Below are 12,751 nucleotides of genomic sequence, written 5' to 3' on the forward strand. Positions count from 1 at the left end.
ATAACTCAGAAGCAACGCAAAGCAATGAAAGAAGATAACTCAGAAGCAACGCAAAGCAATGAAAGATAACTCAGAAGCAACGCAAGATAACTCAACCACGCAAGATAACTCAACCAGAAGCAACGATTGACAACGACTCTCGACGTACTGTGCAAAAATAATTTATTCACAAAAACATGACAAATCGCAAAAAAACTATTGACAACCTATATTCGCTTTTTATTATCCTGCTTTAAAGTGGTATGAAGAAAAATTTATTCTATAATTCCGGAGCTGCTCGGAGTTCCCTCTGTGGTAACAGTTGTTATTCCCGCTTGCTGTAGGTCGTGTTGTGAATCGAATTTGCTTACGACATCCAAATGAACGGGAAACTCACGATCACTCGTCTGGGGTTCCTCTACACTGGGTCCGTCAGCATCGCCTATTACCTCATTTGTTCTATCAATTTGATTCACGTCTAATACCGTATGCGTACAGCATGCACGCAGTAGCAATGGACTCATGGAAGGTTCTGGAAGATCAAATTCATCGTCGTCCGAAAACTCATCTGCACCGTCATCGGCGGCACCGCCTTCAGGATTTTCACTTTCATCTTGGACAAGCTTTGTCATAATCGGTTTAGCAACGTGCTCAAAGTCTCTTCGATATTCATCATACTCCTCCTTTTCAGTTGATCGGCTGTGCTCGAGCCATTCGGATACATCAAACAGCTTCTCTTCCAGCAGCTTTCGATCCGTTTCAGGTATCCTATGAGCGTAAGAGCCCCCAAGCACTCCCCGTACAGCCGAGCAATAGCTCTTAAGGTCGTTTTTTGCAGCAATACAAGCTTTCCTTTTTCGGTCCTCATTTTTGAACTGAGCGCTTTCTTCTACCATACGTTCTATTTCTTCTAATGACAAACGTCCCTTTTCGTTAGTGATGGTAATCTTATTTTCTGTTCCGGTGGACTTGTCGACAGCTGAGACGTTGAGGATTCCATCAGCGTCGATATCGAAGGTCACTTCTACTTTGACCATCTCAGCTGGGACAGGCGGAAGGCCAACGAGGTCGAACTCACCCAGCAGGTTGTTGTCTTCGACCATCGCACGTTCCCCCTCAAACACCCTAATATTAACCTCTGTCTGATTGTCGTCACATGTAGTAAATACCTCGGTCCGTCGCGTTGGAATGGAGGAGTTACGTTTGATAAGCGTCGCCATTTCACCACCATCCACTTCTAGGCCAAGTGATAACGGCACAACATCTAGCAGCAGCATGTCTTTCAAGACGTCCGAGTGGTCGCCATTGAGAATTGCCGCCTGTACAGCTGCCCCATAAGCGATAGCTTCGTCGGGATTAATAGACCTATTTAACTTCTTACCGCTAAAGAATTCTTCGAGAAGCTTCTGAACACGAGGAATTCGAGTCGATCCACCCACAACAACGACATCATGAATATCCGTCTTTTTCATGTTTGCATCATTTAGAGCCTTCTCTACTAATGTGATCGTTTTACCGAACAAGTCGCCACAAAGCTCCTCAAAGCGGGTCCTGGTAATAGCCGAATAGAAGTCGATTCTATCGTGCAGCGAATCGAGTTCAATCGATGCCTGTGTCGCCGATGAGAGCGTTCGTTTTGCGCGTTCACAAACCGTACGCAGGCGTCGCATAGCTCGCTTATTTGTAGTAAGATCTTTCTGGAATCTTTGCTGGAATTCGTTGACAAAGTGGTTGATCAATCGGCTGTCGAAATCTTCGCCTCCTAAATGAGTATCACCTGCTGTCGACTTGACTTCGAAAAGGCCATCTTCGATTGATAGAATCGACACATCGAAAGTGCCTCCACCTAAATCGAAAATTAGCACATTGCATTCCTTCTTAATGTTTCCAGAAGCGTCTCTATCGAGTCCATACGCGATCGCTGCAGCCGTAGGTTCATTAATGATTCTAAGTACGTTTAGTCCAGCAATGGTTCCAGCATCTTTTGTTGCTTGCCTCTGTGAATCGTTGAAGTAAGCCGGCACAGTTATAACGGCACTTTCTATCGTGGTCCCCAAATAGGCCTCCGCAATCTCCTTCATCTTCTGGAGTATCATGGACGAAATTTGCTCAGGAAAGAAGGTTCTCACCTCGCCCTTATATTGCACTTTGATTAAAAGACGCCCATCCCCGTTGGCAACTTCGAAAGGCCAGTGCTTCATGTCATGTTGAACTGATGGATCGTCGATTCGTCGGCCAATGAGTCGCTTCGCGTCGAAAACCGTGTTCTCCGGATTCAGGGCTACTTGATTCTTCGCCGTATCACCAATAATCCTTTCAGCATCCGTAAAGCCAACGTACGATGCCGTTGTTCGGTTTCCGTGCTCGTTAGCGATGATTTCAACCTTGCCATAGCGGAAAACGGCCACACACGAATAGGTCGTGCCAAGATCTATACCAATCGCTAACCTCTGAGAAAACTTTTTTTCTTCAGAAAGTTGATCTGCTTTAAAGTCACGTAAAGAGTTGACATCCTTCGCCAATAGTAGAGGGTAAGGCGAAAGCGCCTCTGTGTTAAATGAATTCTTAGCAGCTGGCAAAGGCCGTATGCTTTGCGCAGACTTCGCAACTGATGACGACAGTTCTTCTGCCGATGGAGGGACTACAGGTGAAGAGATCGTAGCCGGTGAGCCCATTATTAGATCTAAGAAAGGTAAACGCGTCTGGCAACTCCAATAAACTTGAATGAAATGTATGTGAAATCTTAAAGTGCAGTAAAGCAAGCGCCTCGTTATCCATTCGCTACCGCTGCTGCAAGCCTATGTCGACAAACCGCTTGGACTCATAATGAGTGAGTGTCACCTATGTATAATGATATCATCCGTGTCAGCTCATTAGCTACATACATGTAATGATAAGAGCGATTCTGAAAAAAACGAATGCCTAGAAATTTTTGCTGCGATTGAAACCTTTTAAGGCTAATAACACCGTGGTGCAACTTATATTCGATGACACAAACGAAACAATTTCGAATACTACTTTCACTCATTTGCAGGCTAAAATAAACGCGATAAAAAAGCAAAGTGTAAAGGTGCTGCTTTAGATAACTTTGCGAGCATGCTTTTCGTGCCTTAGGTTCGAAGAAATCAAGAATGTATGACATATCTTAGAACGCCTAAGCCTGCACGAGATTAGTAGGCTGCTTGTCAGACCTGTTTGCTAAATAGTTTTACGCAACTTAGATTACGGTAACATCACTTTTCATTTATGTGCTATAATATTATATATTATTATAATACAAACAGCTGAACTCCCATCGTAGGTGTCCAAAATTACCATTTTTCTAGCCAAAAGACTGCTAATAATGATGAGCTGTTATTCCTAAATTTCAATAATTACTATTTTCAATTAACTCTATGCTTTAAGAAAAAGAAACAATCAGAAAGTTATGATCCATCAAAGAGTGCACACTTTTTGGCATATCTGGTAAAATTAACCATAATTTTCTTACTGTTACACACGACTTGCTCTTGGACCGTATCGGTTATTAGTGTGACTATTGATAATGGAGTGTGGCTTTGATAATGCTGCTGCTCGTCTCATGATCCCGTGAATGATAGAAAACTAAAAATATGCTTTACACTTAGTTTTTTTTTAAATAATACGCAAGCGATTTAGACTACGCAACTGATACAGTTATAAAAATCGACTTCGTACCTTTTAAAGCGGCTGTAATAATCGATCACCAAAAAAGTACAATATTATATCCTTACGGTCTACAAAACAAAACGTACAGAGGTTTTAATATTAAAAATTCCACTTTTTTATAAAGTATGGATATATGAGAAGCTTGAGGCTCAGTGATACAAGACTGTGTGATAAACCGATGTAAAGCGACTGGTTTGAATAATATTGACTATGCGAGGCAGAGCAACCCTTGTCAGCTTAAATGAATACCTAATCATTCTCGTTCTACTTTAACTGAAAAATGATTAACCGAATAGGCTTTCAATGCATCTCTTAGTATGCCAATTTCAGAAAGATATTTTTCATCTTTCTGACAAACAATTTATCTTGTAAGTCGTATTCCAGAGAACACCATTTTTTTTTTTTCTGGTAAAATATTTCCTGAGATAGCTATAATCCTCATGAGGTTCAGTGCATTGCCTGTCCCCGAATTTTTTTTCACAATCCCATATAGTAGCTAATGTGACAAGGATACCCTTTACTCAGTCAATAGATGAACTTGTTGTGTATACATGCGCATGCCAGAAAGCCTAATACTCGCGTGCGCGTACCGTCACCCAGCTGTTTGAGTCGCCGCTGCACTGAGTTAACCAGCCCTTTGCGTACCACAAAAGTAACTTCAACATCCTCCGTACACGAGGTGCCACGCTACGGCATACGAACCGCATATTCCCTAGCTTTAAAGAATCGCGCATTATTCTCTTATACATACCCACCGACATGCAGTATTAAGTATTTCTCTATGATACAAAACCCCGTTTTATTTTTTACATAAACGGTCTGGGCGTTCTTTATTGACTTAATTGCCAACTTCGCCAGCTTGACTGTTACACGTCGTCGTTCCCTCACGCCGCCGTCGATTAAGGCATGACTTAACGGTAAGATTTCTGGTAGCGAGCGCGGGCTCCGGGACCGCCGAATTTCTTCGGCTCACAACGACGGGGATCAGCAACTAGAAGTGTCTTATCGTACGAGGTGAGTGTGTCCTTGAGCTCTTTCTTCGTCGCCTCGTCGACGTACTTCTGATAGAAGGCTACGATCGCCTTAGACACGCACTGACGCACGGCGTACAGACGAGACACATCGCCACCACCCTTGACGCGAACACGGATGTCTAACTGTTGGAAGCGATCGCGACCCAAAAGCAAAATCGGCTCCATTAATTTGTACCTGTTCACAAAGTTTGAAACGTAACCGAGATCACGCGAAGCCCAAGATCACACGAGTTAGAAATGCAACTCAGGCTATGGGAGAGAAATATTCAAAAAGGGCAAGTCACAGAAAGCCTGAGGACGTACCGTGTACTTCAGGGTGAATTAAAAGTTTTATAATACACGAGCAATATACGATTCTTGGATCTCAAGTCATCCTATTGTATTAATTCCAATAGAAAATGCGCCGAAGCTTCGTCAGAGAAAATCCGTCAGATAAGCTTGACCATATGGGTAGGATGAGGAATAAGAATGAAAAAAACATGAATAAAAATAGAAAACTATAGATTACCAAAATACTGTTTCATTATCAGCGCTGTCTAGATAAGTACGTATTGCTCCTCATGGTTGATAAAAAGAAGAATTTTACAGATTCATTTTGTGAATTCCTACCGAAGAGTCGCGGGCTCGATCATGTCAAGGGGTTTTCCATTAACACGGAGAACCCCATTTCCAGCTTTGCAGTGCGCAACGGCGATGGCTGTTTTCTTACGGCCAAACACCTGCACCGACTTGCTAGGCTCCTTTGCTGTAGACATCTAGACATTATACGATAACCAATATAGAGTAACGGACCGGACGCAAGTAAAACAAAACAGTTAGAAATTAGCATAACACTTTATTTTCACTTCTATCCGCAATCTAATTGGCAATCAATGATAGCACTAAAGATATCAAAAATCCATGCAAGGTCAGTGGCCGCTATCAAGATATCAAAAATCCAGGCAAGGTCAGTGCCCGCGATCAGACTTTTTCTCGAGGCTGTAGACAGGTTCAACTGGAAACCAACTCACATTCTATGCCTGCTCAAAAATTTATATGTGAACCTGTAAGCGATCCCTATACACCGTCTATTATATTACCGGTACGATATTTTATTTTATTTTCTGCTTTATTTTAATTAAGGGCTTTTATGGGCTTCAGACTAATAGCGCACAATTGCTTTTCTAACAGATATTCGCTAATAGGTAGATACACGAAAGTCGTCTTTTTAATAGTTAGCATAAAACAACGACGGCCATGCCAAACTCTGCTGATCATTATTCGATCCAACCGGCCTATCGGCACAGTAAGTAAGACTTGCTTGCTCGTACACGTGGTTGCTCAAAACCAATGGAAGTTTACCGTGGAAGAACCACGGCCTAAATCGTGTATGTCTTTAGCTTATATCTCATGTTTCGAATTAACCTTGATTCTGCCAACAAAATGTTAGTTGGTAGCCTAGTCAACGTCGTCAATACAACAGCAGGACAATCGCAGCAATGGCGTTCTAAACAGTCCTCAGAAGAAAAATTATCAATGTCAGTTACACTGTGCTGGCATGTGTTACTTTTGTATGCGTGCTAAGACACCGCACAGTTTCCGGTATACTATTGGCACTTTGACTGGGCACGCATCCCGTACGACAATTAATTAAATTTAGAACCAACATAAATTCCATTTCCAACACGATTTTTAGTGAAAAAACGTATACCTTTTAATCACACAACGTCCGGGACGAAGCCTCGACACCAAAAGGAAAGATTTGCCGTGAGTTCGAAACCGCTCAGCTCTACCCTCCACAGCGGTATCACATCCCGCCAAAATAATGCCACAATGACACAATAAAATGTACCACATAACTGTGCGCAGCATGCGTTGCGGCGCCTAATTCAAATTATATCATAGGTTGATCTATGGAAGAAACGAATCACTCGAACACCCTTCTGAGTTTTTTGTTTCGGTTTTCAACTGTATTTGCAAAATCGTTTAAATACGGCTAAATGTTCAAAATGAGTTTTTATGATGAACGCTTTTTATTTTATATGACATCGATGCTTATCAACGTTGCGTAGTGTGGTTCATATAGATCCTCGTTGACAACGTATTATTATTATTATTATCTCTATGGTAAAGGAGAATATGTTCTGAAAGAATGGAGAAGCTGTTTCGATAGGCGATGTCAAGCGGATGCTACGCGTTAGACGAGTACGTGGGAGTGTAGGCGTCGGATAAATGTTCAGCAAAAGGAGGAACGACAGCAGCAAGCGTAGATATTCTGATCTTAGCTACCAGTTATGAGCATGAAGTTATCCAACATAGTCTACAATTCGTGGAAATGCAGTGTTGTATTTGGCGCTAAAAATTATGATTTTTTTTCTTAAGTGCTTATCATTTTTTACATTCTACGTGGTGATTATGATAATGATTTACTCACTGACGAAAGACACATTTCGTAAATTTCATTTTATCTGATATGTTAGAGAAAAATGTAAATCTAGTTTACTGCATAATTCAAATAAAGCTGAATGATGAAACCATGCGCACGGTGATCAAATTTCCCATTACGTATAATGCGTTAAATAATGATGTATAATTCTACAGCTTAATATTACATTTGCTACACTTTTATGTTCCATCATGCGTCCTTTAAGTACAAGAAATTACTTTTTGTATTTTTTTGGGATAATGTAAAATCAACATCAAAATTCACGTCCATTCACTTATGCAAATGCTTAGACACAGTCTATTGTGCAGGCGACCTGGAGAACAAATCAAGAGTGTCAGGGAAAAAAATGAAAGAATGCTCCGTCTGGGCATTTGGTTATGGGTCTATCATTTGGAAGGTAGACTTTCCGACTACCGAGTCGTGTGTCGGGTATGTTCGCGGTTTTGTGCGGAGGTTCTACCAAGGGTCTACGGATCATAGGTAAGAATACCAATAATAGTAATAGCTTGAACCTGTTTTCGCTGAAAGAAGCTTATAATAATGCAAAGTCTTTAAGTGTCTTCAATATGAACGTCCCCAGCGCTCTCTTCTGCGTCTGACCAAAATTTACCAAGTATTACATTTTCAGGTTTACATAACGCAAACTTTTCTTTATCAAGTACCGCATATTATGCCGTTGAATTTGTCAGGTTAATAAAATAATAAAGATTATTCGAAATGATAATGATCATCATCATAAATAACTTTTACGCATAAATTGAGATTAATTTTACATAGTTGACAATCAATACTACTTGTATCGTGTACTACATACTTTTCTTTGTTCTTTATGCTGCCTGATCAAAACTGTGGAAAATCATTGCTAATTAAAAACGCTGGAAGCCTTATAATACGTAATGATTTTGCACTATTACAAGAATACTCAGCATAGATATATGTAGATCCTAATCAATATATTCCAGAAGCTCAAGTAATTATTTCTCAGCCCACGATTTCGTGCATTTCTGTATGTAAAAATGCTGTATTTGAAGTATTTCGCTTGAATATAATTTCCGAAATCAAAGCGACATAATCGTACGTTGAATCTTGTATTTACAGAAGCTAACAACTTTGATCCTTTTAGGGGAACGCCGGAAAGTCCTGGAAGAGTGGTCACCTTATTACCTACGGGTATCGAAGAAGACAAAGTCTGGGGAGTTGCGTATCGGATTCCCGATGAGGAGGTAAATTAACCAGTGTCATTCGAGAATTTGGGGTAAACTTTTGTCTCCTGTTTAACACACTTTGCCTCGGAGTCTGCTCATGCATTCTATTTCGAAACCAGCATTTTTCGGCAATAGTAGAAATCCGCATGCAGGATTAGAGCAAGCCGACTACTTAGGCATAACCTAATGTCTCAATGTGGATCGAAGTAGACCTTCTGGATCTTGAATAAGAATCATTTCCAAGAATCAATATACCATTTGTATAATGTATATTTTCACTGGTTTTACAGCTGTTCTGTTTTAATGTTTTACTCGGCAGCAAAATATTTCTTGTTGCATCCTCCAATACATTTTTGGTCAAAACTGTGATACGGTAGCAGCTATTATTCCTTCCGATAGAAGAGCTGTTGGTGCGTAGATATAATAGACCCATGTACTTGAATACCTACAATACATGACCAATAGTAATGATCAATGGTACGTGAAATTTGTCGTTGGTTTCGTGAATAACATTATATACACACATTGTTGTCGTGATCTTTCATGATAGGTGGAGAGCGTGATATCACATTTGGACTATAGGGAGAAAGGAGGTTTCACTCGATCGAAGACGTTGTTCTTTCCTAAAGATTCAAAGGTAGAACCCTTTGAAATTATTGTCTACGTAGCAGTCGAAGGAAATGTCAATTATCTTGGTAAGATAACGCTTTTGCGGGAAGGGTTCATTCAGCCTATTTTGAGGTTTGTCAGGTTCAGAATAGAAACTGCACGTCAGATAATTTTTCCAGTCTTTTCACACGGAATTTTATTTCGATTCGTGCGCACCATATCTTTGGGATAAAAATTGAGTCATATGTGTCTATTCGAACGCGACAACAACATTTATAACCGGTTGCCTTCTGACTCAATGAAATTCACGATCTTAAATATTCAGTTAAAATAGATCCTTTTCGGCCATTGACTTCCACTTAATGGGATCCTCTGTTAGCCTAGGCTTTTTGTTATGAATAGGGAGAACTTGTATAGTACCTGTTGTGCGTATTTCGTCTCGTTCGTATAAGAATGATTTATTTTTAGGCCCGGCCCCACTGGACGAAATCGCCCGTACCATCGCCTTTTCTCGTGGGCCCTCCGGCACCAATGTTGAGTATTTGTTCAATCTTTGCAAATCTATGAGAGAGCTTGTGCCCGAGGTTAAGGACGAGCATCTCTTTACTCTTGAAGCTGGAGTTCGAAAATTATTAGCCAGAGAAGAGGAAGCAACACAATTAAAGCAGGAAAATCTGAAGCTCCAAAATCCAAAAGCATGATTATCGATAGTGATAAACGAGATAACGCAGAGAACAGTAATTGGTGTAGTGCTATATTAATCGACAGTGCTGCTGAGAAAAATATAAAATTCGCGAATGTACCTGATAATAATCAGGCACATTCGCGAATTATATATATTTGAAATTAATGAAGATGTAGTCCATACTATTTACACAAAAATAAGGCACGAAATCCCGAGCTTTGAGACAGTTTATGAAGAGCCTGGCAATTATACTTTTGAGATAGCATAAGTTAGCTGCACCACGAATGAAATAAATGGTATGAAATACACCACATGAAATCGTGTTTAATAACAATTTTAGATGCATTTGTCGAGTTTTGTTCATTGACTTTACGGACGATTCCGGCGTGGTAAATGGTATTTCAGATCTTTGGTTACTGGTCAAACATTAATTGGCGTATTACTGGCTTACAACCATCCCACGTTGTGCATTTCGAAGATATTTTTAGAGCTTATAATCAGTGTATAGTTCTTTACTTATCACAGTACTACCGCTATTAAGTACGCCAATTACAAACAAAAAACGCTTTAGTCCTAAAAACTAACAAAGACTTCCAAAAGGAACAAAGTTTACTTTGTACACAGGCGCAATCTGGTTCTACCCAACTCATTTTCACATTCGCGGCGGTTGGTAAGTGACCAGTTATTCCGCTGTCGTCGTTCGAGAATTAAGCTGATAATCTCTATTTATATTTATTCGACTAACTGCATCGTTGTACAAAAATTGCTTTAAGCATTTATATGGAATGTTGGAACCAATCCTTATTATAGTTTTCCATGAAAACTATAATATGAAGAAAAAAAAATGGAATCCCCTATTGAGATCAATGATTAAAGGGCTGTTTATTCCTTCGATGTACTTCGTAAGGATTGTCTCAGTCCGGTGACACTAGGTGACCAACTGATCTGAACCAAAAATTAAAATGCTTTTTCTCTCTCGATCGAAATACTTGTCAAAATAATTTATCGTTCCAATCTGCATCGTTTCTGTTCTCTCTATTTTTTTTTTTTTTTAATTTCTTACTTAAATTAGCACCAGCAATTATGAGTAAATTACATCACAACATATTTGTTGCGACAAATGTGCATATTGAAACGACACGTTACACGAACTACTATGTTTCACATTGAACTGTTCGGCGCGGCGATATTCAGTAGTATCATCGTATGCTTCACGCGAAAAGCTACGGCAATCCACCTCGATAAATTGACTACCTAGCTTTATTCGAGCGCTAATATCGAAATGTACTCGTAGATCATATACACGATAATATATATTAACTACAAGAATATATTCGTGAAAAAATATTTTTATATATTAGAACGGACGAAACTACCCCCACTTCAACAGACGAGGGTGCGCTGCGCTTCTTAAGAGGTCTATTCGTTCGAAGGTTTCAAAAAAAGCTGTTGTAAATCGTGCGCAAAGTCGACATCCGTGTGTTCAAACTGGTATATAAATTAGAGACTTCATTGCTAAAAACACACAGGGCTTAACATCCGTACTCTGCGTTAAAATGAAATGAGTTGATAACGTGAAATTGCTGAATAGCGATACGTAGATAGATGTGTTCCTGCATCATCTGATCGAGCTCAGTTATACCATTACTCAGGTTCCGTATTACGCTATGGCTACGAGTTCGTACTTCGTCGTTTTGTAATTATGATCACTCGGTTCCTCTAGATTAATTAAATACGTCCCGGTGACGAAGGCCATCTTTGACCTGAGGATGCAAAGGAGCTGAAGTTAGAAATCGACCATTGTTGATCGTTCCTATTCCGCAAGTTATCAGTACAAACTACAGCGAAATACGAGCCAACAGTCTCATTATGTCTATCCTTTCCTGAATTTCATTCAGTTTAGGATCCGAAATCCGTAGCGTATGGTCCGCCCTAAAATACAAATGAGTTAGTTAAATACTAAATCACGACATTAAACGAAGCTAAGAAACAAATCTTTCAGAAAGCTGCTCGCGCCTGGCTTCATACTGGTTTAAAAGTCGTGTTCACAGTTTCTTCAGTTGACATTTTGAGCAAAACTCGTTCCCATTGCGTGAAGGCTGTCATGAATTCAAGATTTCTCTCACTTAATCACTAGATGACCAATACGGCGCCTCATTTGCTTCATGCTATCTAGCATTGTCTTTTGACTTTGTCATAACTTGTTTATTCAAAGAGAAAATATGATACTATCTACAAGTATCTTGCGCCAAAGTAGACCTCAAAAAGTTACTAACCGTTTCTGTGGGGTACCCTTCTTCGGGAAGATATTGAATGCTTGCGAAATCTACGATGCGATTTATTTAGTCTGTGTTTTCTTCGGAGTAAGTTACCGGCTCGTTTGTCTGAAAATTTTAAGCGACCAAAGCAATGATTACTCCGACAACAAATGCCAAACTACTAATTTTTTTAATATAATTATGTAATTACTAAAAAAATTAGTCTTATTTATATCTATCTTCGATATTGACAGGAACGCGATCCTTGCACATTGTTTGCAGGAATTATTTTTTAGTTTCTTTTTAATTGATTTTTAAATTGAGAGATTAAGACATCGTACGAGCTAGTGAATTTGTAAATTAGCATATTTGTGAATGTATTGCTACATATAGTAATACATTCAAGTCGAAGAGCTTTTCCAAAGGCTTTTTCACTTACCGAACTGCAGTTTATTCTTGAATGTGTATGATAAGTTACTTTGTGGGCAGTAGATGTCTACACGTACATGGAGGCGTCGAAAGGTGTGGATCGAAGGAAATATAAAGCTGTTTTCCATCATATTTAAAATCGAAAGATAACCTCGTTGGCCCTCAATTACACCATACGATGCCTCTACGTTTTTCGGAGTATTAACGCATCTGTCTATCGTTACGTTAATATACGATCTCTGGCCCTCAACTTTGATCCTTTCCAAGTGCAAATCGGATGCATTTCCCTCTATAACAATTCAAAGAAACAAAGTTGATTTACGTATAGTTGTGATCACTTTCGTACGAGAGGAAACAATTACCAAAATGTTTCGAGTACGAAACAACTGACCATCAATATTTTCGATTTATTTCAAATATCTTCAAATATCTAATATATA

The 12,751-nt window shown here is 39.6% G+C and overlaps 4 protein-coding genes across 11 annotated transcripts in view; 1 reads left to right on the plus strand and 3 right to left on the minus strand.

The window, feature by feature from the left end:
- Positions 1 to 145: 145 nt before the first annotated feature.
- LOC147753286 (heat shock 70 kDa protein homolog) lies at positions 146 to 4,318 on the minus strand. The gene has a single exon (XM_086968835.1). The coding sequence runs from the start codon at positions 2,652 to 2,654 to the stop codon at positions 255 to 257; it is 2,400 nt and encodes a 799-aa protein (XP_086824961.1). The 5' UTR covers positions 2,655 to 4,318; the 3' UTR covers positions 146 to 254.
- A 145-nt stretch (positions 4,319 to 4,463) lies between these two features.
- On the minus strand, positions 4,464 to 6,523 carry RpS16 (ribosomal protein S16). Its single transcript, XM_022835493.2, has 3 exons — positions 6,391 to 6,523; positions 5,310 to 5,455; positions 4,464 to 4,875 (listed from the first exon to the last, which is right to left on the minus strand). The coding sequence occupies exons 2-3, from the start codon at positions 5,453 to 5,455 to the stop codon at positions 4,578 to 4,580; spliced, it is 444 nt and encodes a 147-aa protein (XP_022691228.1). The 5' UTR covers positions 6,391 to 6,523; the 3' UTR covers positions 4,464 to 4,577.
- An 82-nt stretch (positions 6,524 to 6,605) lies between these two features.
- On the plus strand, positions 6,606 to 9,935 carry LOC111261755 (putative glutathione-specific gamma-glutamylcyclotransferase 2). 6 transcript variants are annotated; one of them, XM_022835486.2, is made up of 5 exons: positions 6,606 to 6,945; positions 7,416 to 7,605; positions 8,249 to 8,348; positions 8,881 to 9,025; positions 9,408 to 9,935. In XM_022835486.2, exons 1-5 carry the CDS (start codon positions 6,912 to 6,914, stop codon positions 9,638 to 9,640), a joined length of 702 nt encoding a protein of 233 aa, XP_022691221.1. In that variant the 5' UTR covers positions 6,606 to 6,911; the 3' UTR covers positions 9,641 to 9,935. The 6 variants fall into 6 exon arrangements, with proteins under 6 accessions (XP_022691221.1, XP_022691227.1, XP_022691223.1 ...); XM_022835492.2 differs by having other exon boundaries at positions 8,881 to 8,967; XM_022835488.2 differs by having other exon boundaries at positions 7,434 to 7,605.
- A 1,020-nt stretch (positions 9,936 to 10,955) lies between these two features.
- Positions 10,956 to 12,751, minus strand: part of LOC111261753 (uncharacterized) — a 7,117-nt gene continuing 5,321 nt past the window's right edge. For 2 of the 3 annotated variants that reach the window (XM_022835481.2, XM_022835480.2), the window contains exons 8-10: positions 12,322 to 12,600; positions 11,901 to 12,008; positions 10,956 to 11,556 (exon numbers count right to left, since the gene is read on the minus strand). In XM_022835481.2, the coding sequence (XP_022691216.1) occupies positions 11,519 to 11,556; positions 11,901 to 12,008; positions 12,322 to 12,600 (425 nt within the window). In that variant the 3' untranslated portion in view covers positions 10,956 to 11,518. The remainder of the gene's footprint in view (positions 11,557 to 11,900; positions 12,009 to 12,321; positions 12,601 to 12,751) is intronic. The other variant, XM_022835482.2, reaches the window with a different exon arrangement.

The sequence above is a fragment of the Varroa jacobsoni genome, unplaced genomic scaffold, assembly GCF_002532875.2.
Source record: "Varroa jacobsoni isolate VJ856 unplaced genomic scaffold, vjacob_1.0 scaffold_593, whole genome shotgun sequence".
NCBI classification, from domain to species: Eukaryota; Metazoa; Arthropoda; class Arachnida; order Mesostigmata; family Varroidae; genus Varroa; species Varroa jacobsoni.